At 53.7% G+C, this 27,947-nt stretch overlaps 3 protein-coding genes and 2 long non-coding RNA genes across 12 annotated transcripts in view; 3 read left to right on the top strand and 2 right to left on the bottom strand.

Moving 5' to 3' along the window:
- Window positions 1–2,361, bottom strand: part of LOC115497326 (uncharacterized) — a 28,348-nt gene extending 25,987 nt beyond the window's left edge. For both annotated transcript variants that reach the window (XR_012058354.1, XR_012058355.1), the window contains exons 1-2: window positions 2,167–2,361; window positions 1,143–1,282 (exon numbers count right to left, since the gene is read on the bottom strand). This is a non-coding gene — a long non-coding RNA (uncharacterized lncRNA). The remainder of the gene's footprint in view (window positions 1–1,142; window positions 1,283–2,166) is intronic.
- Window positions 2,362–2,561: 200 nt separating this feature from the next.
- DGCR6 (DiGeorge syndrome critical region gene 6) lies at window positions 2,562–10,482 on the top strand (the record flags this gene model as incomplete). The annotated part of the gene is given in 5 exon segments (NM_001245499.1): window positions 2,562–2,721; window positions 2,789–2,949; window positions 3,517–3,617; window positions 7,535–7,675; window positions 9,732–10,482. Coding segments are annotated over 5 exon segments (627 nt in total). The 3' UTR covers window positions 9,816–10,482.
- Window positions 10,483–13,525: 3,043 nt separating this feature from the next.
- On the top strand, window positions 13,526–19,609 carry SLC7A4 (solute carrier family 7 member 4). The gene is made up of 5 exons (XM_030285363.4): window positions 13,526–13,675; window positions 14,758–15,805; window positions 15,922–16,598; window positions 17,374–17,482; window positions 18,005–19,609. The coding sequence occupies exons 2-5, from the start codon at window positions 14,824–14,826 to the stop codon at window positions 18,196–18,198; spliced, it is 1,962 nt and encodes a 653-aa protein (XP_030141223.1). The 5' UTR covers window positions 13,526–13,675; window positions 14,758–14,823; the 3' UTR covers window positions 18,199–19,609.
- A 4,186-nt stretch (window positions 19,610–23,795) lies between these two features.
- On the bottom strand, window positions 23,796–26,932 carry LOC140685168 (uncharacterized). Its single transcript, XR_012058453.1, has 3 exons — window positions 26,800–26,932; window positions 26,005–26,213; window positions 23,796–24,749 (listed from the first exon to the last, which is right to left on the bottom strand). It is a non-coding gene; the product is annotated as an uncharacterized lncRNA (long non-coding RNA).
- P2RX6 (purinergic receptor P2X 6) overlaps window positions 26,592–27,947 on the top strand; it is a 25,679-nt gene continuing 24,323 nt past the window's right edge. For 4 of the 7 annotated variants that reach the window (XM_072936339.1, XM_072936336.1, XM_072936335.1 and 1 more), the window contains exons 1-2: window positions 26,592–27,240; window positions 27,443–27,514. In XM_072936339.1, the coding sequence (XP_072792440.1) occupies window positions 26,607–27,240; window positions 27,443–27,514 (706 nt within the window). In that variant the 5' untranslated portion in view covers window positions 26,592–26,606. The remainder of the gene's footprint in view (window positions 27,241–27,442; window positions 27,515–27,947) is intronic. The other 3 variants (XM_041719489.2, XM_032751322.3, XM_072936338.1) reach the window with 2 other exon arrangements.

Genomic DNA, 27,947 nt, shown 5'->3' with positions numbered 1-27,947 from the left:
TGTTCTAGGGAGCTCAGGAAAGACCTGTGTTTCCTCCACCCATGCTGTGTCACCTGAACTGCTTGTGGCACCACTGCAAACACTGTTGGCTGGTCAGGGACTACCCCACCTCAGCCTGAGCCCACCCCCCAGGAGCCTCCTGCACATCCCAACCTATCTTGATGTACTTCCTGCCTGAACATACAGAGCATGGGACACACAGGTCACTGTGCTCACCAGCGCCAGTCCCAGTGTGTGCCACCCAGTCACCTCCCCTACATTCCCAGACCCAGCCAAGGGCTGCAGATTGTCCCCAAAGGCTGACCCAGCTGCAGTCCAGCTCACTGAGCTCCTTCCTCCAACGCAAAGCCCATGTCCCTCTGCCCCCATGGCACTTGTGCAGGTCCCGGCAGAGGACCAGCTCCATCCCCACAGACAGCTCGCCCTGCATCCCCATCAGCATCCTGACCCAGCAATGCCCCGAGTGCAAAGCACGGCCAGGTGCCTGGCGGAGCCCAGCCCAGCTCTGATCCCTGCTCGGGAGCCCCGAGTTCCAGCATTTGTGCCGCCAGCCCGACAGGCTGCCGAGGCAGCGCCCAGAGCTGCCGGGCTAATGAAAAATGCATGGGACCCACATCTGGTAGCGATTGAGCCGCAGCAGCGCCGGGAAGGGAGGAAGCGCAGACTTCTGCAGCACAAAGGAAGGGAGAGGAATGTCCGTGGCAGAGCAGAGGCCCTGGCCACCCCCTCCCTCCACCTTCACAGGGGTGCACAGGCACCAGATGGTGCTTGCTTCCTTGCTGGCACTGCTGGAGAGCGTCTCCGGGCATGTGCCTTCCTCTTCCCCGGCCTGAGCCTCTCTCAGCTGCCCAGCCAGCCCCCTTTCCACCCACAGGGATGCACAGGCACCCCACAGCCGCTGCCACAGCCATGGCCACGCACTGCCAGAGCCTCCTGCATGGCCTCCTCCCTCCAGCCTGCTGCTGCTCACGCTCCCCACAGCCAGACACCCCCAAAGCCCCTCGAAACACCCTTGGGCAGGGAGTGGAAGCCCAGTGAAGTCATGAGAGCAGCAAAGTAAAGGCAGAGACTGTCTGTACTGTGCCATGCCTGTGAGGCTGTGACACTGAAGGGGACAAGGCAGGTGGCATTTACATCCTTACCGGTGCAGGAAGCCGTGCCAGGGGAGGCAGCTGGTCTGGTCATGTTTCAGGTGAAGCCTTGGTCACCATACCAGAGCATCAGTGGCTATCAATGGGATTTTGGGTTGTGCTGCTGGAGGTGTTCCACGGGACAGCAAAACCTGTGACAGAAGGTGACACATAGAAGGGAATATTTAACTGCCATCAAATCTTCATGGAGGAGTATGGCAAAGTGTTGGGCATGCTTTCATCCTGGTCCAGGCCATTGCCTCAGTTGACGCTGGGCAGCACAGCTCATAGCTTTTGTTTTAAAGGACCTTTTTTTCCCATTACCCAGCAGCTCAGCCTCTGGCTGCTCCAACACAGCAAAACCTCATGGTGGTTCCTGAGGAAATCATTCCATGGAGGTGTTGCTACCAGGCTGGGGGAAGGATGGGCAGGGGACAAGCTGGACAGATGAACACAGCAGGGTTAACTCCATAAAGTCTAAGTAGCCCAGGCATAGAGAGATCTGCAGCCAGCCCACCCAAAGCCTCTCCAGCACTTGGGATTTGGGGATCCTTGAACAGAAATCTGAGGCATTGAACTGGGGGAAAAAAAAGTAATTTCTTTTCAGGGATGTTTTCAGGATACTCCATTTTGCTAGAGATGCTCTGTGTTCTCTCTGACATTGCCAGTCCCCTTGAGCAGCAGTGCAGCTTCTGCAAGGCCTTGAAGTCCTATTAAATCCAGTCTTTCTAAAGCATTTTAACCCATTTCAATGAATTTTTCCTCTTACTAATTCAAGATAGGAACCTTTTCCTGTGCTCTGCTGCCGTGAATGCACAGCTCATCCTTCACTTCTCATCTCCCACAGCCCAGCACGCACGGGAAGGACCCATAACCATCCCTGCATGCAACAGTCCGTGTGTTTTTAGGGATTTGGAAGGCATCTGGGCAGTCATGCCCATCATCCTTCCCAAGGCATCCACAAACATTGCCCAGCATGGCCCTGGCGCAGTGTCCATAGGGGACGTTCCCCACTTCACAGGCTGGAATTACGCACACAGTGCAATCCCACCATGGCGGTGACGCACCACGTGTTTGGCCGTGGTTGAAACCAGCCTGTCACCCACTTTTGGCTCATGTACTCCAAAGCGGACACGTTACGTCGGAACGCCGCTGCTGAAGTGATGTAAAACCCGCTGAAGGGGGGACAAGCCCGACTCCCCCCGCCCGCCTGAGTCGCGGCCGCGGGGGAAGCCGGGAGGGGCGGGGGCGGGGCGATGGGCGTGGCCATCGCAGCGGCTGGGCTGCGATTGGCTGTCTGTGGGGGCGGGGCTTGCGCAGGCCGGAGGGGCGAGCGCCTCGGGCGCGGGGCGGGGCGATGGAGGCGGTGCCGCGCATGCGCACACGGCGGCCGGCGGGCGAGCCGCGCGGCTCTGCGCAGGCGCGGCTGGCGGTGGGGCGGTGAGGGAACGATGGAGCTGCCGCGGCTCTGCGGGTTCGAGGCGGCCGAGCAGCAGCAGGAGGAGCAGCGGGAGGAGGTGCTGTCCCGGCAGCAGGAACGGCACTACCGGCTTCTGGCCGAGTTGCAGGCGCTTGTCAAGGCCCTGCCCAGGTGAGCGGAGCCCGAGGGGGACCGGGGGCCGCTGCTGGCCCGGCGCTGATCCGGTTTGTGCCCGCAGCGCCTGCCAGCAGCGCCTCTCGTACACGACATTGTCCGAGCTGGCGCTGGCGCTGCTGGACGGGACCGTGTTCGAGATCGTGCAGGGGCTGCTGGAGATCCAGCACCTGACCGAGAAGAACCTGTACAGCCAGCGGCGGCAGCTGCACAGCGAGCACCGCGGTACCGGGGCCACCGTGGGGGCAGTCCCGGGCCACTGCGGGCTGGAGAGGGGAGCGCTGCGGCCAGGGCCACAAGGGCGGCCCTGGAGCGCTGGAGGGGACAGAGGGTGTAACAGATGAGGAGAAATGGGGGTGGCACTCCAGGGAAGTGATGGGGACCCTGCGGGGGGACACGGGCCTGGGGTGACTCTGGGGTGGGGAGGAGGTTCGGTGGGTACTGAGGGTGGGGGGACACCAGGGAGACAGTCTGGGGGGGAGTGGGAGCTTGGGGATGCCGCTGGGGGGGTGGGGGGTGACAGTGAGGAGGCAGATTGTGAGCGGAGGACACTGCGGTGACACTAGAGGGCACTGGGGGACCATGATGGGGACACTGGGGGCTGGGGATGACGCTGAGAGGGACAGGTTGGGGGGGCCTTGGAGGTGGCACAGGTTTGGGGCACTCTGGGGGTGGGTTGTGAGGGCATAAGGGAGATGTGGGGAATGACATTGCACGTTGTGGGGAGGAAGGGATGGCACTGGGGGCAGCTGCCAGCAGTGTGCTCTCCTGAACCCCCCGTACCCATGGCAGGGCTGAAGCAGGAGCTGTTCCATCGGCACAAGGAGGCTCAGCAGTGCTGCAGGCCCCACAACTTGCCACTGCTTCGTGCAGCCCAGCAGCGCGAGATGGAGGTGAGAGGGGCTGGGCTGGAGATAAAGGTGGGGGGTGTGTTGCAGAGTTGTGTCCCTTCCCAGGGCTCTCACAACCCTCTGCGTTGCTGCAGGAGCTCTGCAGCTCTCCAGAGGGTTTGGCTATTCCTATCCTGCAGCCTCAGGAGACACCAGCTGTCCTGGCTGGCCTTGCTAGTACAGACTTAGGCTCCCCACCCCAGTCTAGAGGCCTCCTCCTCTTGCTCTAGCTTTTGTCCCCTCAAAGTAGGGGTGCAGATTAGGTGTGATCTAAGAATTGTAGAAGCGCAGGGGCCTGCTCCAAAGGCAATGCTCTCCACAGTACGTTAATGATCCATCATTATCTGATGGGCTGAAGCTTGTATAGGATAGGTGTACCTATCCTATGGGAGTACCACTGATAATGAGGAATCACCTCAAGTTTCATAATTACAGCAAGAGTTTGAGAGCATCCCAAGGCATTTCAAAAAGATTCAGTCCCAGAGGACTTTTCTGTCATCTCTTGGTGATAGAGGCAGTTTTGTAATGTAAGAAAATGGCAAGTAGCTGGTTATGTTAACGAGTGGAGTTGAAATATGGGGGTAAGCTACTTTGGTCCACATTAGGTGAATGAGAACAATTTCCTGCCTTGGCCCATGGCAAGCACCTTGCCATTGCTTGCTGTTGTTGGATTCTTTGGTGTTTCCACATTCCTCATTTCCTGTCTAAAGTGACTAGTCTAAGGTGACTAAAGCCAGGCTGGACCTCTGGTGCGTGTCCTTGTTGCTTCTGTCTCTAAGTAACTTAGACTTGCAGCAGTAATCTCTACTGCCTGTTTTAAATGCTTCCAGTATTTCATTAAATTGCCTAGATATGTCTCACTTCTCCTTGTCTTACGTGCTGTGCAACTTCCTCCTACCTGCCCTCTACCTTTCTTCTGTTTTTGCCTCCCAAGTGTTAATAGAGTCACTTATTCCTGTCTTTATCCTCTGACATTTCTGCTGTAGAGCATTCTGGGAACAGATTGATCATCTCTGTTATATCTGATATGTGTATAACTGGAGGTCCCCTCTGTGGTTAAAGATTTCCATGACCAGCTCCCATGAGTTAGCTTGGGATTGGTCTCCCAGGACAGGTAATACAAGGTGTATGTTTTAGATGTTTGGCTCCTCAGTGGAACCCATGGCATTTAGAAAAGCTTTGCCCATCATGCAGGGTCCGTGTCCACCAGGGCTGAAGTAAAACTTGTGTGTCTCAGATTTATCCAAGATATGGCACTTTTCTCTAACCTAGTATTAGATGCCAACACTAAGCAGTGTGAGGCACTTAAATTTGGGGTTTTTTTTCAAGACCAAAGAAAGTCAGTCCTCCAGCATAGTAAGTAAAGGAGGCAATAGCACACTGAGATGGGTGGGAGGAAGGAAAATCTGAAGAATGAGGGATTTTAATCTGTTGTGTCTCCCACAAAGGGAGTGAACCCCTGGACTGAAGAAAGTGTGAAGACAGGGCTTGCTTAGGTTTTTTCCTCAGCATCCTTTGGTGAGGGAGCAGTCATCACTCTGCCTTGCCTTCTGTTGGGGCTGGAGTTGTCTTGAGTTTCTTCCCATTTCTTGCCATGAGATCATGCCCTGAATGCTTTCTCTGGAGCAGATTTTGTGTGGTCACCTTCTAGTGGATCCAAGTTCTTCATCCTCCTTAATTGCGGGTGGTTCTGTGAAGGTTTCTTACCGTGATGTGCTAATTGTGGGGTCTACATCCAGGAGGGGTTCCAAGAGGTAGCTCCTGCCCCATATGAGTGATAACTCTTTGTTAGGTCACACCTTTTCTGGAGACCCATGGGTACCCCTGCTGCAGACACGCCTCAGCCCTTCCCCAGGCTGTTCATGGCCAAGAATTCTGTCACACAAATTCTGAATTTTCACCAGCAATTGTGGCAGGGTGGAGGCATTCAGCTCCCCTCCAAGGCCATTTTAACCACCAGCCACTGGGGTTTGTGACTTCTGCCTTTCTGTGCAGTGGAAGTAGTTTAACCACATGGATGTTTCCAGCTGAACATGTGCCCGTTACAAAGGGGCAGCATTACATGAATGAAATGTTGAAACTTGTGGCTTTTCACAGAATCACAGGAGTTAGAAGAAACCTACAAGGGCCATCCAGTGCAGCTCCTGTCCTTGCACAGACACCCCAACAATCCCACCCTGGGCATCCCTGAGAATGTTGTCCAAACACTTCTGGAGCTCTGGCAGCCTCTGGGGCTGTGCCCATTCCCTGGGGAGCATTCCCCCGACACCCTCTGGGGGAAGAACTTTTCCCTGATATCCAGCCTAACCCTCCCTGACACAACTTCAAGTCATTCCCACAGGTCCTATCACTAATCACCACAAAGAACAGATCACTGTCTGCTCCTCCTCTTCCCCTTTCAAGGAAGTTTTAACTTCAGTGAGTTTCCCCTCAGTCTCCTCTTCTCCAACTGAACAGACCATCTGTTTCTCATATGGTTTCCTCTCAAAGCCTTTCACCATGTTTGTTGCCTTCCTTTCGATGCTCTCTAATGGTTTATTTATTTCCTACTTCTTGCAGGAGAAGCACAGAATCATGGAATGGTTTGGGTTGGAAGGGACCTTGCAGTTCATCCAGTTCCACATCCTGCCATGGGCAGGGACACCTTCCACTGTCCAAGGTTGCTCCAACCCCCATCCAACCTGGTCTTGGACACTTCAGGGGATGGGGTAGCCACAGCTGCTCTGAGCAACCTTTGTCAGTGTGTCACCATCTTCACAGGGAAGAATTCCCTCTTAATATCTAATCTAATTCTGCCCTCTCCATTTGAAGGCATTCCCCCTTGTTGTGTCACTCTATTCTTTGTCCCAAGTCCTTTGCGAGCTCTCTTGGAGCCCCTTTAGGCACTGGAAGGGGCTCTAAGGTCACACAGAGGCTTCAGTCCTTGGAGCATCTCCTTGCCCTCCTCTGGACTGGCTCAACAGCTCCAGGTCCTTCCTGTGCTCAGCCCCCAGAGCTGGAGGCAGCTCTGCAGGTGGGGGTCTCACCTGAGGAGGGCAGAGGGGCAGAATCTGCCTCTTCACTCTGCTGCCCACCCTACAAAAGTGAGCCTGTCATTGTTTTTTTGAGGGGGTTTGATGATTCCTGGTGTTCCCTGTGCCTTGCAAAGGGAGTCTGCTGTTCAGTGCAGCCTGGTGAGGTTGTATCACCTCTGTACACATGGGGCTCTTCACTTGATCTGTTCTCTGCTTGTCCCCTGCAATCCTCCTCTCTGCTTCCAGTCCTGATTTAGCATGCCGTTGTTTGCTGGGCTCCATTGTTCTCTGGAGGCAGCACAGAAACTCTCTGCTGAAGTTTGAGCAGATGTTGGTGAGGCAGGAGTGGCCATGACCTCCTGGTTGGAGCTATTCTGGCAGAGTCCTTCTTTCATAATGTTCTCAGTCTGTCAAAAATAGAGTCTAGCATTCAGATTATTTCACAAATAAATGGGATCTGTATAGGGTTTACAGCTTCAGTTCCATATTAGTGTTCAGGGAGCCATCTTGATGAGCTTCAGTGGCTTAGGTTATTCCTCTTAGGATTCCTTCAGCCTCACATGAGAGGGTCACATAGTTCTTGGGCTGAGCTCAGCCATAGCTCAGGTGGTGACTCATCAGGGAGAGTGATTCAGACACTGATCAGTTCCTCGTGGTCTTTCCTGGCCTCCAAACACTCAGAGAGCAGGTTGTTCCCATTACTTCCCTGCATTTTCTTGAGTGGCAGCTTTGCAGGTGGAGGGGTTAAGACCTGGACCTGTGGTGGTTACCCACTGCTATGCTTGGACTCACCAGGAGAGATTCAGGGCCTAGTTGCTTTGGGTTCCAAGTAAAAATCTTAGAGATGAGAAAAAGCTGGGAAGAAGGCAGATAGTTCACTTTCCTGTTGACTTCTATGTTTTCCAGGCTATGGAGCAACAGATACGAGAGGAACAGCGAATGATGGATGAGAAGATAGTCTTGGAATTGGACCAAAAAGTAATCGACCAGCAGAGCACCCTGGAGAAGGCCGGGGTGTCTGGCTTCTACATCACCACCAACCCCCAGGTTGGTGTTTGGGCACAGCAGGCAAGATGTTTTCACAAGAGCCTGGAGTGACAAGGGGAGTGCCTTCTCACTGCCAGAAGGCAGGGTTAGGTGGGATATTGGGAGAAGTTATTCTCTGGAAGGCTGGTAAGGCAGCTGTGGCTACCTCTGGATCCCTGGAGGTGTCCAAAGACAGGTTGGATGGGGCTTGGAGCAACCTGGGATAGTGGAAGGTGTCCCTGCCCATGGTAGAGGGTGGGGAATGAATGACCTTTAAAAATCCCTTCCAACCACTCCATGATTGTTTGACAGTGCTCTTGGGTTAGTATCTTTATTTTTGTTTTTTTTAAATCTCACTGTAGATAAACTGGGGACGGGTGTGCCAGACAGAACAATCTGTCCTTTGCCTCACTGCTGGTGGGTGCTGTGCACTGGGCAGAACTTGTACTCAGTTCATAACTAAAGAGCAGAAACCTAGCTACCATTTGGCAGCATTCCCAACTTCCTGCAGTATTTTTTTTCCATTGTGGACTGACATTTCCATTGTGGACTGACATTGTGCCAACAGCGTGCAGTTCTGTGACTCTCAAATGGGTCTGAAAAGCACTAAAAGAATTAATTTACTGCATTTATATTCAGCTTAGCTATGAAAACTGACTTCAAGACTGTTTATTAGGCACCTTGTTTGTTCTTGCATGTAACTTGCTGGAGCTGATGATCTCAGGCTGCGATTAAAGAATTGTTCCCAGTTTCCCCAGGGCATTTGCTCTCAAACGATATGAGGAGCCACCTGGGTTTGTCCACATTGTCTTTATGCCATTGCAGGAATGAAAAACGTCAAAGTTCCCAAGTCTTGTTGTAAAGCCATACAAGTTTGCAGGGAACACAGAGACAGGCTGTTCTTAACTCTGTTTTTTCAGCTGATTAAATGTCACTTTGGTAAAAACCTACTGCTGAGAAAAGATGGCTTAAATGAAGCTAAACAGGCATTTTCTAACACCCACCCGCATGATTCCCAGTTTTGGAGCCTTGAACAAGCCTCTAATTTTTCAGTGTTGCTATTCCCCAGCTGCATAATGCAGAGAGCCCATTCTTTCCCTCCTGCCCTTCCTTTCATGTTGTTTTTGTAAGTAATAACCCTTATTAGGGTTCCTCTTTGCTGAGTTTGTGTATGTTTGCATTTAGGATAGGTGCCAAACCCAACCCGGATCTTGGCTTGTGCCTGTGAGTGCCACCAAGAAATCCCTGCTGGAATCTGTTCACACGGTTCCCATCAGCTGATGTGTTTCCTCCTAAGTCTGTATGAAATGCTTCCTTGTGCAGGGGATGTATTTTTACAAAAATAGATTTTTATTTCTATAGCTCCGTGTCTGCAGAGCTGAGTCACAGACCTACACTTGCAAATTCTTGGCTCCACCATGTTGTCTGTGAACTAGGCATAACTGAAGAACGAGCAGAGGTGGCAAAGGAACTGTGAGCTAATGTTGATGTCTCCACTAGACTGTGGTCCTGGAAAAGGGAGTTTTCCAGAATTAGGGAATGAAATGCTTGCAGGGAATTTGATGCACCAGCACAGCCATGTGTTGCACCTGCCTTGGATCCCACTTAGAGGGTTCTCAAAGTGATCCCTCCTCTTCCTGCCCTTCTCTGCTGGGAAGGAGTGAGGAAGCTGGAGATGCTGTGGGGGATGTGGGGAGGGGCCTGGAGAACCTTCTCTGGGGTTGCTGCCCCTCCTCAGCCTGCAGAACTGGACAGCCCTCATAGCCCCTAGCACATATATCATGGTCAAGAAGAAAGATCCTCTCTGGATCCTTAAGGAATCCTTAAGGAATCCTCAAGTGCTGGGATTCCTAAGTCAGCCACAGTTTGCAGCAGGTCTGGTAAGATGTCACTGCTCCATGTTTTAGAGAAATGCCTGAACAAGATGAAGCGTTTGGTGTTTAGCTGCCTGGTTGATTTTTTTGTAATTCCCAAAGAACAAGAAGCTCTTGAGGAGGTGGTACAGGCCAGTACTTCCTGCTTCCTGCAGCAGGGAATGGGATCATCTACTTGCACTAACATTTTTCTCCCTTTGCAGGAGCTGACTCTACAGATGAATTTACTGGAACTGATTCGGAAGCTGCAGCAGAAGCAAGCTGAGGCTGAGAAGAGTTTTTCTTGAAAGGGCAAACCTTCTGTTCACGTCCCAGAGTTTGATTTCCCTCTAAACAAGAGACTGTCTATGCCTTTGCTTTGTATTGTGTCAGGAAGAGGCTACAGGAGTAGAAGAAATTGCTGAGACACTTAGATTGGAGCTGGGGCAGGCAGAGCCCAGTGCAAGGGGTGGTTGGAAGCCTGGGGATGGCTCTCAGATCCCCAGGATCTCAGGATCCTTAGAGCAGTGTCAGCAGCATCTGGCTCAGCTGGGAGCTGATGGAGCATGGTCACCTGCCAGGAATGTCCTGCAGTGATGCTGAGGCCGTCACTGAGCCGAGGCTGGACTGAGCACACAGAGCACCTGTGTTTAGATGATATAACTGGGGGGGAAGCAATTCCAAGGCTGCTTCTGTGTGTTGTTCAGGCAGAAACAATCTCTTAGAGAGGCAGACCCTTCCCAGAGTCTCCTCCAGGCTGGTACCAGCATTATCTGTATTAGTTTATCTGTATGCTGGCCAGCAGTATCTGTATTAAAGGGGGATTTCAGGCCTCAGCCCAGAGTTCCTGGACTGGTCCTTGCAGTGTTCCCTCTGGCTCGGAAAGTGGAGCTTTTGCTTTGTTCTTTTAAACCAGTTTCCAAATTAAGAGAAATAAAACACTTTCCCTCTGGGGCTGCAGCTTTCTGAATGCCAGTGGTTGTGTTTGTCCTGTCCTCGTTGATGAGTGTGGGGTTTGTGGTGCATTAGATGGAAGCTGGGGAGGAACCTGGAGTGTCTCTGAGATCTTTCAGGGTGTTGGAAGAGCTTGTGGGTGGCCTTATGGTGGGGAGAAGCTGGTGCTGGAGGAGACAAACAAGACCAGAGCTACAAGGACCAAGGAGGCTTTTGGAAATGGAGGGCTGAGGTCCCCTCCCATTTCCATCATGTGTGGGTGTTCCCTCCCTATGGGTATGATGCTGCTGTGATTCAGCAGCTGGAGACAAGACCTATGTGTGTGTGGAGTCTTCACCTCCTGAAGGAAAGTCCCCTTGTGGAAAGCAGGCTGGTATGAGACCTGTACTGCTGCAAGGTCTCCATAGAGCTCCTGGAGCTGTGTGGCCACTGGACCTTCAGGTGGGAGCTCTGTGCTACACTGCTGAGCAGTGGTGAGGGGCAAGGTGGGCAACATTCCCCTCTGGAGACCCCTTCATCCTCCTGGGAGGACACGGGGTAACCACTGGTGCAGACTGGGTGAAGTCAGCATCTGTGGTCAGGTTTATGACGAGAGCGATTGGCAAGGAAATTGTTTCTGAGGTGAGGATAGGGAAGACAGGGGTGAACAATGGGTTCTTGCGGCAGGAAAGGATGCCCAGATGCTGGGGGAGGGGGGTGGGGGGGGTCATACTTCCCAGAAGCTTCCCTTTCTTCTACATAAGCTCTCTGGAACGGCTGGAGCATCAGCAGACGGAGGGTGTGGCTGGAGGAGCTGGGGTCGAGGTTACTGCCCGTGTGTTCAGCCCCACTGTGCTGCCCTTTGGGGCAAGGGATGGAGTCCACCTTGGTCCAGAGCCCCCGTGACCCAGCACTGCTGATGTCTCTACAAGGAGAGCCAGTGCCAGGGGCTGTTCTGGCACTGCCATGACAACAGCAGCTCTTGGGCTTCCTGCTTTTGCCATCTGTTTGCAGATGGCTCTGCCAGGCACCTGATTGCATCCAGGCTGAAATTTTTCATGCCAGTGGTCAGGCTGGGTTTCAGAAAGGCCAAGGTGGAGAGCTGCAGGGGGTTAGACATGGATAGCTGGTGGAAGAGGTTATCCTAAGGGAGCAAAGCCCCTGGGATGGTTTGTGATCAGCGGGATTTCAGCAGGAACATTTGCTCAGCACCTGAAGCTGGACAATACAACGTGGAGGATACAGATATTTTTCCAAGCAAGTGTCATTGTGTCACCAGAGGGTGACACCATCCCACAGCATTGCTGTGCCACTGCAGTTGTGGTAGTGCAAGTAACTCAAGGCAGACCTGGTGAGAGCGACCCGCTGGGGCTGCAAGTTCTGCTGGGCTTTCGCTATCCTCAGCTCCTTGCTTCAGTGACCTGTGCAGCTCCCAAGCTCTCAACTGGTGTCCCAGGAACATGTGTTTGGCTTCAGCCATCCACAGACCTGGACCAAAGGTGCCTGCCCAGAGTTCCATGTGTGCCAGAAATGACATGGAGAGGGGATGCAACCCGAGGATCCAGTTCCCTGTTCAGGTGCAAGGTAACTTATGTGAGAGCAATGGCTCAATGCCAGCTCCATGTTCACCCAGGAGCTGGTGGAAGGTGAGTAATGGGTGGCAGGAAGAGACAAGTCCTGTTTTTTTTTCCTTTTCCTATATTTTGGGCTGTTGAGGAGAAGAGCAAGGTCCCCTCCACATAAGGACGTCGATCCAGTGTGAATAAAGGTGGATGTGTTCAGGTGGGAGCCCTCAAGAGTTGCAGTGTGGGCTCTGAGCTGTGGGTGCAGCTTGAGGGTGACATTTGGAGTGGTGACTGGTGAGTTCATGAAAATGTCAGTTGAAGTGCCCAGGAGCCATCAGAATTTTAGCTAAGGCATGAGAAGAGCATCAGAGAAGAAAATGAAAAATGTGTTGCTGCTGTGAAGCACCTACATGCAAATCCCTTCCTTCACCCTGACGAAGGCACAGTAGGATGGTACAAGCTGCACAAAGACCCTCCACAGAGACCAGGGATCTGGAACACCTTCCAGCTGAGCTGGACTCCTTTATCTTTGACAAAGGGCACAAGAGGGGAAAGGGTGGAGATAAAACTATGGGTGACATGGAGAGGGACTTCACTTTCTAGAAATACAAGAGCAGTAGCATTGCAGGGCACCTGTAACAGGCAGGTTTGGGTGGGACAGGTGACTGCTTGGGAAACTCCTACCCCAGGGGGCTGGAGAGGCAGAAGGTTTGTGGTGGTTCAAGAGGAAGTGAAGCACTTCTGGACAATAAACACTTTTTGACTTAGTGATGGGTAGAGGTGATTCCCCTTCACTGCCCTGCAGAGCCAGGTGGAAGCACCACAGGCTTTTGCTCAAGATTTGTGCTCCTGGCCAGGCAGGACAACTGTGAGCTGGAGGGGCCTGTCCAGGAGCTCCCCCTCCTGCAGCTTTCTCCACACCTCAGTTTCTTCATGACAAACACCTGAGCACAGAGGATGTGCCTGCCCTTCAGGTAGCAGCTCCAGAGCAGAGTGAGTAGAGGCAGAGGAGCAGGATCTCAGCCCTTTTGTTCCATCCAGAACTGCATCCAGTGGGTAGGATTTGGGATAACTGCTCCATCACAGAATCACAGAGTAGTTTGGGTTAGAAGAAACCTCGGATTAGAAGCTCATAAGCAGGAAAACCTTCCACTATTCCAGGGCCTCCGCACCTTCATAGCCAAGAATTCCTTCCTGGAATCCCACGTAATCCTGCCCTTTGTCAGTTGGAAGCCATTCCCCAGTGTTACTCCAGGTCCTTGTCCCAAGCCCCTCTCCAGCTCTCTTGGAACCCCTTTAGGTATGGGAAAGGGCTCTAACGTCTTCCTGGAGCCTTCTTCGGGCTGAACACGCTCAGCGCTCCCAGCCTGTCTCCCGGCAGCCCAGGCTGCAGCCTCTGACATATCTCCATCACCACCCCGGATCCCGCTTCCGTGCGGCTCCAGCCGGGCACACAGCGCCGGGGGGCTGCCCACCCTGGGGTCGTGGGGACCCCCGCGCGCCTGCCCCTTCCACCCCGGGGTCCCCAGCCTCCGCTGCCCGGTGCGAGGAGCCGCCCCGGGGCCCGCCCGGCCGCCGCCCTTCCGCCGGCCCGGGGGCGGAGCCGGGCGGCGGCGGCGGCGCGGAGCAGGTGAGGCCGGGCCCGCGCGGGGCCCTCGGCACCCTCGCAGGTGAGCGACAGCCCCCGGGACCGGGACCGGGCTGGGACGGGCACTGTGGGGAGCGTCCTGGGGAGCGCGGCCGGGATCGGGGCCGCGGCTCGGCCCCGGAACCGGCACCGTGGCGGGGTGAGCAGGGGCGAAACTCCGGCCTCTCGCCGCCTGGGATTAATCCGGAACCCACACACCCCCTCCTCGTTGTGGGGGTCCCCGCCCTTGGCCAGCCCGCGAACTCTGGGGATGCTCCGTGCCCAGTGGGCACCGAGCTCCGCATCCTCCCAGCTGCGCCTGTTGCGTTCGTTGGGATTGGGGACCCCAGTACTGCCAACGCCTCCGGTCGCGGGGACCTGGACGTGCAGGGTGGGAGCCTCAGCCAGCATGGATTGTGCACGTTGTCCTCACGGACCGTCATCGGCCCTGCCATTCCATCATCTCCTCCTGGGCTTTCCATGACCTGGCCTCTGAGATGTGGACCCTCGAGTGGGGCTGCACCAGCCCTCTGAGTAGGACGTTTTTTTACGTAGGTGTGGGGCTTCTGGCACAGGAAGGAGGGCAGCTGGCAGGGAGAGTGTCCCTAAAGTCACCAATCACCCCATGGAGCAGGTGGGAAGCAGCACCTGAATGTGCCTAGCACTGTGTCCTCCCACTGTCATGATGGCAGCTGCCAGTGTGGCTGATCCTTGGCACTGACTGTTTCTTGGTCTGGCTGGGGACGCCCGTGGGAGTTGCTCTTGACTTCTGCTGCAGCCTCTGGGGAAGCAGCAGGATCTTGGAGCAGGGTGAAGTTCAAGTAGATGTTGGATAAGGTGGAGAGGAAGCAGCAAGGAACCGTCATCAGGGCCAGAGCAGACTGGTGTGGGCTTTAATGGGGCTTGCTGCCCTGCGAGCGCTGTGGTTTGCCTGTCACCTGGCACACTGGCACATGTCCCTGTCCTGTGCCACCCCTGGAGGAGGACACACTTCTGTGCTGAGCTCCATGCTGGCTGAGGAGCCAGGGACACCTGGAATGTGCCCTGGTGGCTTTTCCACCCTGTCCCCAGCACTTGATACCTCACTGCCAAGGGAATGTTCATCCCTTCCTGCCCCTCTACCAGGTTGCCAGGCAGGATCTCACTGCTGAGGACCCCTCACTCTGCTGAGAGCAGGCATCTGCCCCCACGATGGCAAGATGGCTGCCCCACTCCGCCGACCTGATCCGCTTCTGCCAGAAGCTCAACCGGGTGAAGACCCTGGAGGCCGACATGATGGAGACATCCTTTAACAGATGCCTTTCCACCATTGACTTGACGCTGCTGGGCATCGGGGGCATGGTGGGCTCTGGGCTGTATGTCCTCACAGGCACTGTGGCCAAGGAGATCGCTGGCCCTGCCGTCATCGTCTCCTTCATCATCGCTGGCTTCGCCTCGCTCCTGGCTGCTCTCTGCTACGCCGAGTTTGGAGCCCGCGTGCCCAAGACAGGCTCTGCCTACATGTTCACTTATGTGTCCGTGGGTGAAATCTGGGCTTTCCTTATCGGCTGGAATGTGCTGCTGGAGTACATGATCGGAGGGGCTGCAGTGGCCAGGGCCTGGAGTGGCTATCTGGACTCCATCTTTAACCACAAGATCAAGAACTTCACCGAGACCCATGTGGGTGCCTGGCAGGTGCCATTCCTGGCCCGCTATCCAGACTTCCTGGCGGCTGCCATCTTGCTGGTAGCCACTGCCTTCATCTCCTTTGGAGCCAAAGTGTCCTCCTGGCTCAACCACGTCTTCTCAGCCATCAGCATGGGCGTCATCCTCTTCATCCTCATTATGGGCTTTGTTCTCGCCCAGCCCAAGAACTGGAGCACCCAGGAGGGTGGCTTTGCCCCATACGGGCTGTCGGGCATCATGGCTGGCACAGCCACCTGCTTCTATGCCTTTGTGGGCTTTGATGTCATTGCAGCCTCCAGTGAAGAGGCCAGAAACCCACAGAGGGCTGTCCCCAGGGCCATTGCTTTCTCCTTGGGGCTGGCCACCGGTGCCTATATCCTGGTGTCAGTTGTGCTGACACTGATGGTGCCCTGGCACACGCTGGACCCTGACTCTGCCCTGGCTGATGCGTTCTACAGGAGGGGCTACGCCTGGGCGGGGTTTCTGGTGGCTGCTGGCTCCATCTGTGGTGAGTACAGGCAACAGTGGGAGGGAGCTGCCCACCCTTCTGCCCTGGGGGCTGGGAACAATCTCCAGTTTGGGTTTGGGTCTGATGGGGTCTTCCTTCTTCTACCTGTCCCTCAGCAATGAACACAGTTCTATTGAGCAACCTCTTCTCCCTGCCACGCATTGTCTACGCCATGGCCGAGGACGGGCTCTTCTTTCAGGTCTTCTCCCGAGTGCACCCCCGCACACAGGTGCCTGTGGTTGGCATCGTGGTCTTCGGGCTGCTTATGGCCCTGCTGGCTCTCGTCTTTGACCTAGAGGCCCTGGTGCAGTTCCTGTCCATTGGCACTCTGCTGGCCTACACCTTTGTGGCCGCCAGCATCATCGTCCTGCGCTTCCAGCAGCAGAAGGGGGATGTCCCCGCACCGGTGGCCAGTGGCCGGCCCAACCCTGAGCCCCATGAGGGCCCATCTGGGGGCGAGCTGAAGGAGTACGAGTCCTTCTCCGACAAGCTGCAGCTGGTGGACAGGGACAAAAGCAAAGAGCAACGGGAGCCAGGGCAGCTGAAGGCAGCTTTTGAGCCCTACCTGGAGTTCCTCAGAGCCTTCTACCCAGGTGAGGTGGTCACAGTGGCTGTGGTGACCTTGATGGTGTCTTCCATCTGCCTCTGCTCCATCTTAGTGTTTGGCAACACCCACCTCCACCTGCCCACCTGGAGCTACTCCCTACTACTGGTCCTCTTCAGTCTGGGCTTCCTGCTCAGCCTCCTCCTCATCTGGGCACACGAGCAGCAGCACAGCACCCAGACCTTCCAGGTATGCCCGGGACCCAGGCAGGAAATCCCTCTGCAGGGGTGAGGGGAGGTGGGAGCAGCTCTGATGGACCAGCAGGGCTTCCCAGGCACAGCACTTTGTTGAAAGCACCACAACTGCTGAAGGAGGAGGAGAAGAGGATGTTTGTGGACACTGTGTGTGGGGAGTGTTGGTGCCTCTGCTGTTACTCTATGTGACCACTGGTCCCCAGGAGGGGACATCCCCAGCAGTTCTTTGTCCATCCCATGGGATGGATCCCAGGGATGGCTCCTGTCCACCTTGGGCTCCCTTGTCTGCATCCCTACAATTCCTCTGCTCCTCTCCTGCCTCAGCTCTTTACTTTGGCTGCCCTTCAGCTATGTGATGGAGCCCATTTTCAGCCTCCAAACCATTTCTATGCCTTTTGTGGTCCCCCTCTCCTGTTTTCAGCCCACCTGAACCCTGATGTAGTCAGTGCAGCTTCATAACACCAGTGGTGATACCACTTCCCTGCCATGCCCCTGCCCTGGCTCCTCTAGCAGGGGACGCATTGGCTCAGGATCACACCAGGGGCTTGTTTGGTCCTCATGATGATACCTGTGCCCACCCTGCCAGCCTGGCTCCCAGCTCCTGGCTCTGCTGTTCATTTTCCTTAAAAAAAAGTACCACTTGTAGAAATCCCAAGGTGACAGTCCCTTTGTCCCACACATTTGCCAGTGCTGTCTTTTGTCCCTATGATTGTAAAGGTTGAGAATGTGGTCTGCAGGTCTCACCCCTGCAAACTCCTTTTCTCCTGCAGATCCCCCTGGTACCCCTCTCCCCAGCGCTGAGCATCATCCTCAACATCTACCTGATGCTGAAGCTCAGTTACATGACATGGCTCCGCTTCGCTGTCTGGCTCCTTTTAGGTGAGTGCTCCCATGTCTGCTCCAGGGAGGGGGAACAGGGTTTGTCTTGGCACTCTCCAGCTGCTTTGGCAGCTCCTCTCCCCCATTTATGGGTTTGTAAAGTGTATCCTGCCCCTTTCTGCCTCTGGTTCCCCTTTGGAGATGCAAGGCAAGGTCTCCCAACATCTCCTGAGCCTCTCTGTTTCCCAGAGTGTTACAGCTTGTTCCTGTTAAAAGTTCAGATCCTCCTTAAAGCCTTGGGCTAGAACCACCCCCTGCTCCTGAGGCAGCTCCCTGGGGTTCAGGAAGTCCTTCCCTTTCCCAGCGATTGAGGGAGCTCTCCTTGCTCTTAAACATGCTCATAACCTTGAGCAGGACACTTTTCCTCCTGCATGCAGCTCAGTTAAGCCCCCGTGGTGCTTTAGCTCTTTGCTCCACTGGGTTACTGGCCACATCCATGCCACATTCCGCTGTGGTGCCAGCCATGATGGTGCCAGCAACCAGGCTGTGCTGGAGCCCTTGCTGTCCCTGTCCCCGCTGCAGGCTTGCTTGTCTACTTTGGCTATGGCATCTGGCACAGCAAGGAGAACCTGCGGGAGCCACAACCCCAGCGTGTCAGCGCCCGCTATGTGGTGTTCCCGGGTGGCAGCCTGGAGGAGAGGGTGCAAGCAGTCCAGCCCAGCTCCCTGCCTGCCACCGGGCTGCCAGACACCGACACCGATGACTGCAAGAGATGACAACCCTGCCAGCTTGGAGATGGGAGCATCAGAATCTGCTTCCACAATGAGGCAAGAGACCCACCCCCCTCCTCCTGGTCCCTCTGAGAGCAGAGCCACTGGGGCTGCCCTGAGTGTGGGGCTCCACCTGGAGAGGATGAGGATGCCCACCTTTCCCCAACACTTCTGACAGAGTGTGGAGGGGCTGGCTGCCTCCCTCCCCATCCCCTGCACTTGAGAGCTGGGTCTCAGCCTAGTGCCTGCCCTGCTCATGAGCAGCTGTGCCCTTGTTCACCTCTCCCTGAGCACACGCTGGCACTGTGCAGCACATCTGCTGTCTGCCAGCACATCTGTGCAGCTGGGGATGCAGAGGTTCCCCAGGGACCAGGACGGGCAGCTCAGTGCTGCCCATCCTGACTCTCGTCCTGAGTGCAGCCCCTCTGCCTCCTGCAGAGTCCCCTTTGGAAGGAGGCAGGGGCCAGTCATGCATCCCCACAGGAACCCCTGCCATCTCTGTGCCCAGGGCTGCTCTCCTCAAAGGCTGGGGCTGAGAGAGCTGAGGAGCAATTGGAGACATGACATGGAGAAGGGATATGGCCAGAGTGGGTGGCTGGGAAGGCACCCCAGGAAAGCCAGTGGAGGCTGGCACAGCAAAAGCCCATCTGCATCTTTCCAGACACTGGAATTGGCTGTCTGAGGGGTGGACTAGGGGCCATGCCCACAGGAAGATAATGCTATGGCCAGGCTCTTGCCCCAGTCCTGAGCAGGGTATGGGTGCTCAGGACCCCAGGAACATTGCCTTCTCCCTGGAGGTCCCCAGTGGCATCCCTGAGCTGGTCTGTCTGGAGCCAGCTCCCTACTTCTCCTGCACCCCAGAAGCACCACCTGCCCCACCATGGGCGCTCAACCCCCCATGATGCCCCTTCCAGGCTCTCTGGGGCTTGGGACAGGCTCAGCAGGTGCTTTTTCAGTATTGCCCCCTCCCCAGCAATCATCCCCATTCTTTGGGGTCACCTCAGCTGCAAGGCTGTCATAGGGGGTGTCCCCAGCAGCACTGCTGCAACCACCCCTGGCTGTTTTGCCCATGAGCCCAAGGTCAGTCAAGCGTGAGGCTGCCCACTTGACAGGCCTTGCAGCATGGGCACCCTGCTCCATCCACCTGCTCTGCACACTGCGAGGAGCTGGGGACTGTGGACAAGCTGTTCCATTACTTCTTGCTGGCCAGTCCCTGGGGGGCCCTAGAGAGGCTGTAGGGACCCTCAGTAGGATACGCTGGCTCCGGTGAACCCCTCTATCTGCCAGCACTGCTTCGTGTCCCACCTCGTCTCCGCCCTGCCTCCACCAGCGCTGTGGTCCCGCTTGGCACCTCTGTGTCGTGGCTTGTGAGCAACAGGCTGATTTGGTCAGCCTCATAAACACTGTTTCTGCGATGGTTCTGACTGGTCGTGATCTCTGTTCCTCCAAGTCTCAAGGTGGGAAGCACTCCCCAGTCAACGCTCAGGAAAGCCCCCCCAGAAAGTGGGGAAAGGGAGGGTGCCCACTGCCACCCTGCTGCCACCGGGGTTCCAGTCACGAGGACAAGCTCCAGCCAGACCCACAGAAACCGGGATCCCGTGGAACTGGGGTAGGCTGGGACTTGAACCTTACAGTACACAAATACCCTGATAATGACCCGGAGAGGACTGAACCCCACTGTGAGCAATGAGGACAGTGCTGCGTCAGAACCAGGGCAGGGTTACTAAAGCTGCCCAAGGTTATGAGCCAAAGGGTATGAGAACTTGTGCAATTAATAGGAATAATTTATAACCCACAGTTACCCCCATCCCCGCACTGTTGTTTTCTAGGGAAATGTCCTTCCTGAGATAACAGAGTCCTTCTGCATTAAAAAGCAAGTGTTCAACAGGCACCCAGGAAGGCACAAGCTGAACTCTCCTTTGTGACTCAGCTTTAATCTCAATAATAAAGCAGGACAAAGGCAAGTAAAAAAATCCACAGGGACACAGGAGAAGAAGGGAGCCCAGCGCAGAGCTGGGGAAGGGCAGGAAAGTCCTCACAGAGCGGGATGGGCTGAGGGTGACTTTTATGTTCCCCTGTCGAGGAAAGTCAACGGCAGTCATATCTCTCAGCTTTCTTAGCAGGGTTCTTAATCAGCATTTTAAGCAGGAAAAGACCAGAGTTACTGAATGAGCCTTGTAACTATTGGTATTTATTTTATTTTAAAACATTCATTTCTAAAAATGCACAGAAATCCCTGTTAGGCTATAGCACAAAGCATGGGGTCCTCCCCAGCAGAGCAGGAGGTGCCGAGGATGCAGCCACCAGGGTATTAAAGAATTGGAGTATACTTCTCTGGCACCTGGAAGGCCAGTGGGGCCTCCCAAGCACACTTGTGGGTTTTTTTTTAATAGGATTACAAAATTGGTTGGTTCATGTGTCATACACTATCCTACAGTGGTAACATGCTCTGCACAGGACATGCATTAATTGATTTTTAATTGACTACTCATTAATGTACACAGAAGAAAAGGGGGATGGCAGCCGCCACTGGCACCCAGACAGCCCTTCTACAGGAATTTGTTCCTGAAAATTGTATCAGCAGAGAAAAAAAATCTAATCAGGAGGGCTTTAAGATGGCAGCCTGTAATTTTAAGAGACAGCACTGGCTGCCCCATCTATACCCTCAGTTCCAAACAGATATAAAATGAAACCATTCCCATGTGCAGCTCCCAGAACCCTATTTTATGGAGCTCCAGGAGCAGCTACTTGCTGCTTCCCTGTGGCTGACCATACACCTGTTTTCCAGAGCAGTATTCTCTCCAAATTTGCTTAAAAATATAAATAAAGTCCTCTGTTTTCTGGGAGCCATGGCAATGATGTAGTCAGGCTGCAGGAAATAAATCTATTTCCAGAGCTGCGGGGAGGTATGTGGGTCAGTGCTGGAGTGGTCAGTGCTGGGGCTCCGGGAACTGGGAAGGGCTTTATGAGCCATGGGGCAGAAGCAGCTCTGGCACACGTGCTCTGAGCTGGATTAAGAGGGTTAATGGTTGATAATCCCCACAGACAGCATGGGAGTGGACAGGCAGCAGGGCTGGCTGAGCCTCTGCAGTGATGCTGCTGGACTGGGACAGTAGCTGGTAGGGCAGTGCTGATTTGTTGTGCCCTGGGAGGACAGTTCCCATAAGGCAGGTGCAGCAGGACAAGGAAAAATGCACCTTCAGAGGGGAATAACATGAGATTTGTACTAGAGAGAAATCGGTGCTGGGGCTCTCACCTACCCCCTTTAAATGGCAGTGAGTAACCGAGCCTGTGGACCTTAGCCCCAGGTACAACTCCGGGATGCTCCAGGGATGGACACAAGGACTGAGCCAGTGAGGATTTTGGAGGCTTCGGGGCACAGGATCGCTGCTGCAGCCCATGCAGCCCCGGGAATGGGACCAGTGGGAGCTGCAGAGATCTTTGGGCTGCAGGAGCTCTTACAGAGATCACTGGGTTGTAGAACCCACAGGGATTGCTGGGCTCTTGCTTGGGAGAGCACTGGGGAGCAGGAGTCACAGGTGCACAGTTTAATAACTGGAATAAGCAGCTGCTTGCGTATCTGAACCTTGTCCATGCTGGAGGGAGAAAAAGGGGAGCCCCAAGCACTGGAAGGGGGTGGTGGATTGCACTCAGGAGAGAGCAGCTCCACGTCCTAATTAAATCACTTCCCAGCCTCGTGTTCCTAAATTATCCCTCTCCACTCCTCTTCCCCGCCCCTGCCCCGGCTCTGAAAGCAGCACAGACAAGCTGCAGGGCTCAGGGAGGCCGGCTGTAAGTAATCCTCTCAATATCTTGCCCTGCTCCCCTCCTCCTCCTGCAGACACAGCCCGAAGATGAGGTAAGCATCACGCAGCATTCCAGGATGACAGCAGTCGTGTATCTGCTCCTACCACCAGCTGGGGAATGGTAGGGCATTAAAAGATGGCACAGGGCAAGGCAGTCTTCTTGTCCCCTTGTCCCTGCAGGATGTGATGGTGGTCAGGCAGACAGATGCCCAGGTCATTCCAGAAATGTTTGTGCTGTGTCTCAGCAGCCCCCGCAGCCACAGCTTTTCCTGTCTCAGCACTTTCCAAGGAGCTGCGTAAGCGAGGGAACAAACGGTGTGGCCCCATCCCTGTGGCAGAGGTTCCATTCCAACACCAGATGCATCCGCTGCATCTGCTTTGGGGGCAAGGGAGGAAATGGCCGTTTCCCCACATGTAACACGCCACACAGACACAAAACTGCAGCTACTGGCCTCGATGATCTTAGTGGTTTTTTCCAACCTTACAGATTCTATAAAAGGAGACTAAATCTTCCCCACATGCACAGGAGGCATGAAACGAAGCAGTGGACAGAAACTGCCATGAGGAAGATTTAGGCAGGAGACCAGAAATGTTTCCTGAGGCAATGACAGCTTGGCCTGAGGTTGTGAAAAATCTGTCAGATGCTGACAGGAAGGAGCTGCAGCGAGTGACTCCTCTGGAACCAGGATGGCTGATTTCTGCTTATCCCACACCTGTCTTGCTAGGCTGGAAGCATTCTAGGGCAGCCAGTCCTTGCTGGGACAAGCCAATGCACCTCTGGGCATGGCAGCACACTCGATGTCCTAAAGGAGATGAAAGTGCTCAAGAAAAATACCTGGACAACACAAAAGCTTTTCTGTGTGGGGAGAGCAGCTGGAGCCACTCTGAAGGCTCCACTGCCCAGCCCTGCCTCCAAAGTTAGTAGCTGCTACAGCTAGAACTTTGGGATCACCTCTGTAACTTACACCAGAGAAGTTCCCCATGGAATCAGGCAGTTTGCTTCCCTGGAGTAGTAATGCTCATTTTCCAGAAACAGGCAGCTGGAAGCAGTGCTGGTGTGCTGTAACACCTTCATGAGGCATCCAACTGCTATCTGTCACTTTTGCAAAGAAAACAAAAAGGAACAATATGGAATTGACACTTGGACACAAAAAAAAAAAAAAAAAAAAAAAAAAAAAAAAAAAAAAGGCTCACTACTAGAACCATTGAATCCATTGTGAACAAGGATTCAACAAGTCTTCTGGTGAATTATTCCAAGATTGGTTTCCAACATAGAGAGAACACAATTGATTTTGAGGAAAGAGGAACGGTGATTCCAGCTGTGGAGATCAGCAGGTAAATTTGGAGTAACCAGTATTTCAGTCTAACAGAATTACAGTTCTCAGAGTAAGTCCCTACATGTTAATTCCTCACAACCTTTGGCAGCAGCTGCCAAAGCACAACAAATCCCTCCAGCTTCCCACGCAGTCCTTCCGGCCAGGTCCAGCTGCCTGCTCCCTCTTCTCCCAGCAGCCCTCCGGGAAGGCAAATCCCAGCTGGGCACAAGGCAGACTTGTGCTCGCTGTCCCTTAGCCACCCATCAAACCACAGGACACCAGGATGCTCAAGGGCCCTATCCCAGTGACACTGCCTGGTATAACACTGCTGGGTCACCTGGTGTGTTTAGGTTCCCAAATGGTTTCTTGATAGGTTTGTTGAGCCTAAAACCACACAGCTCTGACTCTAGTGATAAACAAATACATGTGTCAAAACACGGGCAAGTGGATCCTCTCCAGTGGGTGAAGAATTGGAGTGTACTGTTTCATAGCATTTTAATTTGCATCTCTTCTTTGGAGAACACAGGAAGGGCTAGAGGCAAAGGACATAACAGAAGCAATAAATGGCAAAAAATGTTTTAAAATATAAGTACTTACACTGATTTAAACCAAGCCCTATAAAGCTTATGTGTTCAATACACAAAATTTTCATCTGGAATCTGAGGGAGTGTCAGGATGGTTCTGATGTTTTTTGAGACAGCCCAAATTTAAAGACTGCAGCCCGTATTTACAACATGCAAATGGTTTGGACAGACAGTCCTGAGACAAAAGCACAGGCTTGATTTATTAGACACATAACTATAAAATGATTTGCACATTTATAGGACAGACCCCACTGGGTAAATAATGGAATTATTTTCAAATAAAGAAGATAAAATTTATAGAATCACAGAATCATTTAAGTTGGGCAAAACCTCTAAGACCATTAACCCAGCAATGTCAACTCACCACTAACCACCAATATGTAGTCTGTTTCAGCCTCAGAGGTTGGAAGAACTGGTTTTTATTTTGGTGAGTAAAATTTTAGTAGAATAAAAAAAAATATATAGACTACAAAACAATATCTGTATTGATTTATGAGTCAGCAATTAAACCATTCAAAACATTCATTATAGAAATTTTTACTCTAAAAAAAGGAAGAAAACTAGAAACAGAGAAATTAGAACATCTGTGATATGTCCATAGATACTGGATAATTTTTCGCTCTTAATTCCAAGATGTGATCCCAGGTCATAGATGACTCTTGGACAGGCACAGGCACAAGGCTAACAGCATATCAGCTTCATGTGAGCTTTCACAGTTTAAGAACAGGAGAGAAAACAATTCCCTGCTCCAAGCCTTTGGCCAAGGCAGCTGCCCTTGGCTATGGAAATGGTTCCAGCTGATTCTAAGTTTAATCCAATGTTTTCTGCTGTAGCCATTCCAAAAATCTCCCCTAAGAAAAAAATCATGAAACCAAACAGTTTAAGAGTTAAAAGGAAGCTTGGGTTGGTTCACGTACTTCTCTGCAACTGTCTGTATTACCTCTATATGATTAAAACTACATCTTTTTCTAGCTCATTTACCACAAGCCCAAAGCAGAAGCTGCCAGACAGTGAAGCATCTATGTTCTTTGACCTCATGTTGCCAAGACAGCAAAGAGGGACTGAAAGTCTAATCAGCGTGACAAAGCCAGGGGCCGGTTCTCACAGTACAGCTGTGAGTGCCCTGCTCGTTCTCCAGCTGGTGGAGCCCGAAAGCTGATCCCGAGCAGCCAGGGAGCTCCCACACCCTCACGGTCCTGGAGCCTTCCCAGAATATCCGAATAGCTTTCCTCAGAAGTGTTCTGTGAGTTTCCAGTGGGGCAGGAAAAAAAATGAGGGTGTCAACTAGGACAAATGAAAGGGAAAACATGACCATGCCTGAAGCCGGGACAGCTGAGGAGAACTGCTGGACTGTAAAAGGAACAGGAGATGAGGAGGACAGGGGTGGTGACAAGCAGCCACTGCAGCCTTCAAAGGTAAACAAGGAAAGAAAGCAGCACAGAACTTGGAACAAACAAGGTGGATGGCTGGGGTGTTCCTGGTGGCTAGAAGTGGCGAGGAATAAGGTTGTTTTCTCTCCTGTGCACCAAAGAAGGTCACTGAAGACATGAAGGATGTTCAAAAGGAGGCTATAGTGAGCGAGATGTGTGAGGGCTGAAGATTGTAAAGCAGTGGATGGAGTGGACATTGAATTTTGCATGAAAGACACCACCCAGGGAGAACATGGATCTGGCACACAGCATTTCAGAAATATTTACAGTTAAACAGAAGCATGGCCACGACCTTGTGATTATACAAAAAATACTAAAAAATCAAATTATTTTCTCCATCCACGGATATTAGAGACAGGAAAATTAACTGGAAGGGACCTCAGAGAATATTCCAGACAAAATAAACTTAACAAAAAGGTTTAACATCAAAAATGAGTAGGAAAGACTGTTCTCTTTTATGGTCCAAACTACACATTTCTAAGATGCTGTGCCTGCTGAAAGCAGCTTCAGGTGGGACTACCCGACATGAATGTACAGAAGGTTTATAATTTCTTTCTGAAAATACTAATTTTAAAATATTAATTTAAAACAGAAGGTTTATAATTTTTTCCTAAAAATATTAATTAAAAATGTGAGGACATGACATAAAGAAAAATTCTTTCTGAGGTGTACTGACCCGTTTACACATCCCATCCTCCCACCTGCATCCAGGGAAGGAGCTGATTCTGGTTCCTGAGCACTTCAAAGCAGTCTGCTGGCAAATCCCCTCTGCTGACAAATACCACATCTCATGTGGTGAATCCTGGGCTTTGGTAGGTCCCAGAACCTCCATCAGGGCAGGCTGCAATGGGTCCTTGATGTATCCTTGATGAAAAACTTGGTTTGCTTCAACACCCAGAGGAATGACATAATTTTCATTAGCGGGAAAGAAAATTTGCCCATTCCTTGGTTGGGTACTGGTTTAGCACAGGCTGGGAGAACAGAAGGCTCCAGGGAGAGCTGAGAGCCCCTTCCAGGGCCTAAAGGGGCTCCAGGAGAGCTGGAGAGGGACTGGGGACAAGGGATGGAGGGAGAGGACACAGGGAATTGCTTCCCACTGCCAGAGGGCAGGGATGGATGGGATACTGGGAATTGGGAATTGTTCCCTGGGAGGGTGGGCAGGCCCTGGCACAGAGTGCCCAGAGCAGCTGTGGCTGCCCCTGGATCCCTGGCAGTGCCCAAGGCCAGGCTAGACACTGGGGCTGGGAGCAGCCTGGGACAGTGGAAGGTGTCCCTGCCATGGCAGGGGTGGAGTGGAAGGGCTTTAAGGTCTCTTCCAACCCAGACCATTCTGGGATTCCCGTTGTGGGGGGAAGTCGGCCGCGGCCCGGCCCGCGGGCGGAGCGCGGGCGGGGCAGCGGGAGCCCTCAGGCAGCCGGGGCCGCCCTTCCTTTCCCCGGCCGCCTTTCCTCGCGGGTGCCGCTATCCTCACCGTGCCCCCCTTTGTCCTTCGTGCCGCTGACCCCTGCCCGTGCCCGCCTCTCGCCCCGGTGCCGCCATGCCGGGCCCGCCCTGCGGGTCCCTGCTCGACTACAAGACTGCCAAGTTCTCGCTGACGCGGAACCGGCGGGTGGGGCTGCTGCACCGGCTGCTGCAGCTGGGCGCGCTCGGCTACCTGCTGGGGTAGGGAGCCTTTCCTCGGGCTGGCCGGGCCCCGCTGGGGTGGGGACATCCCCCCAGCCCTCGGGCCCGGCCGGGGGTCCCTCAGAGCCCCCCGCACCTCCGCAGGTGGGTGCTGCTGCTGCGGAAGGGGTACCAGGAGCGCGACACAGCCCCGCGCGTTGCCCTGGTCACGAAGGTGAAGGGGGCGGCGGTCGCCGAGGCCGCGGGCCGGCGGCTCTGGGACGCTGCGGATCTCACCTGGCCCCCGCAGGTACGGCCGGGCCCCGGGCAGGGACGGGGAGGTCACACATATGCTTTGTCGTCGTGGCAAGGGGATGCCGCAGGTATCGCTGGCCTCCTAAACCCTGGCAAGCCCATTCGTGCCTCTTCCACCCATGGTGTCTGTCACAGGGCATCCCCTTGGACCCACCCTGGTGTCAACCTCCCTTTAACAGCGCCTTCTTGCTTCCCAGGGAGAAAATGTGCTTTTCCTGGTGACCCATTTCATCGCCACAATCCAGCAAGCCCAAGGTACCTGCCCCGAGGTGAGTGAATGGACCTGCCCCAGCCCGGCCTCACAGGGGTGGGATAGAGCCAGTGGTTCTGCTACTCAGTTGAACCCAGTGGAAGAACAGATGAAAGGGGAAAATGGATTTATATTCCCAAAAAAAACCAATTCCCCTCATACTCACTGGATCATAGTGCATCCCAGCACATCTGGACTTGCTCTGTCATGCATTCATCAGCCAAGATGTGTATGCATATGCTCTACCAGAACTGTTTGTGGTGGCCAGGACAGGGGACATGGGGCCTCTCCAGCCCTGAACTCTTTGTGTGGTGGCACTGTATGACTGTTCCAGGCTTTCTGCTGCCCTTGAAAAAGGGGGTGCCTTACATGCCTGACACATATTCCATGGATACCTGTGTCATGTTTCCTTGATAACGCCCTGCTGCAGGACTAGTGTCCATCTTAGTGTC

This window comes from Taeniopygia guttata, chromosome 15, assembly GCF_048771995.1.
Source record: "Taeniopygia guttata chromosome 15, bTaeGut7.mat, whole genome shotgun sequence".
Classification (NCBI taxonomy): domain Eukaryota; kingdom Metazoa; phylum Chordata; class Aves; order Passeriformes; family Estrildidae; genus Taeniopygia; species Taeniopygia guttata.
Note: the sequence above shows the minus strand (reverse complement) of the source record. Positions and strands in the feature narration are given on the sequence as shown.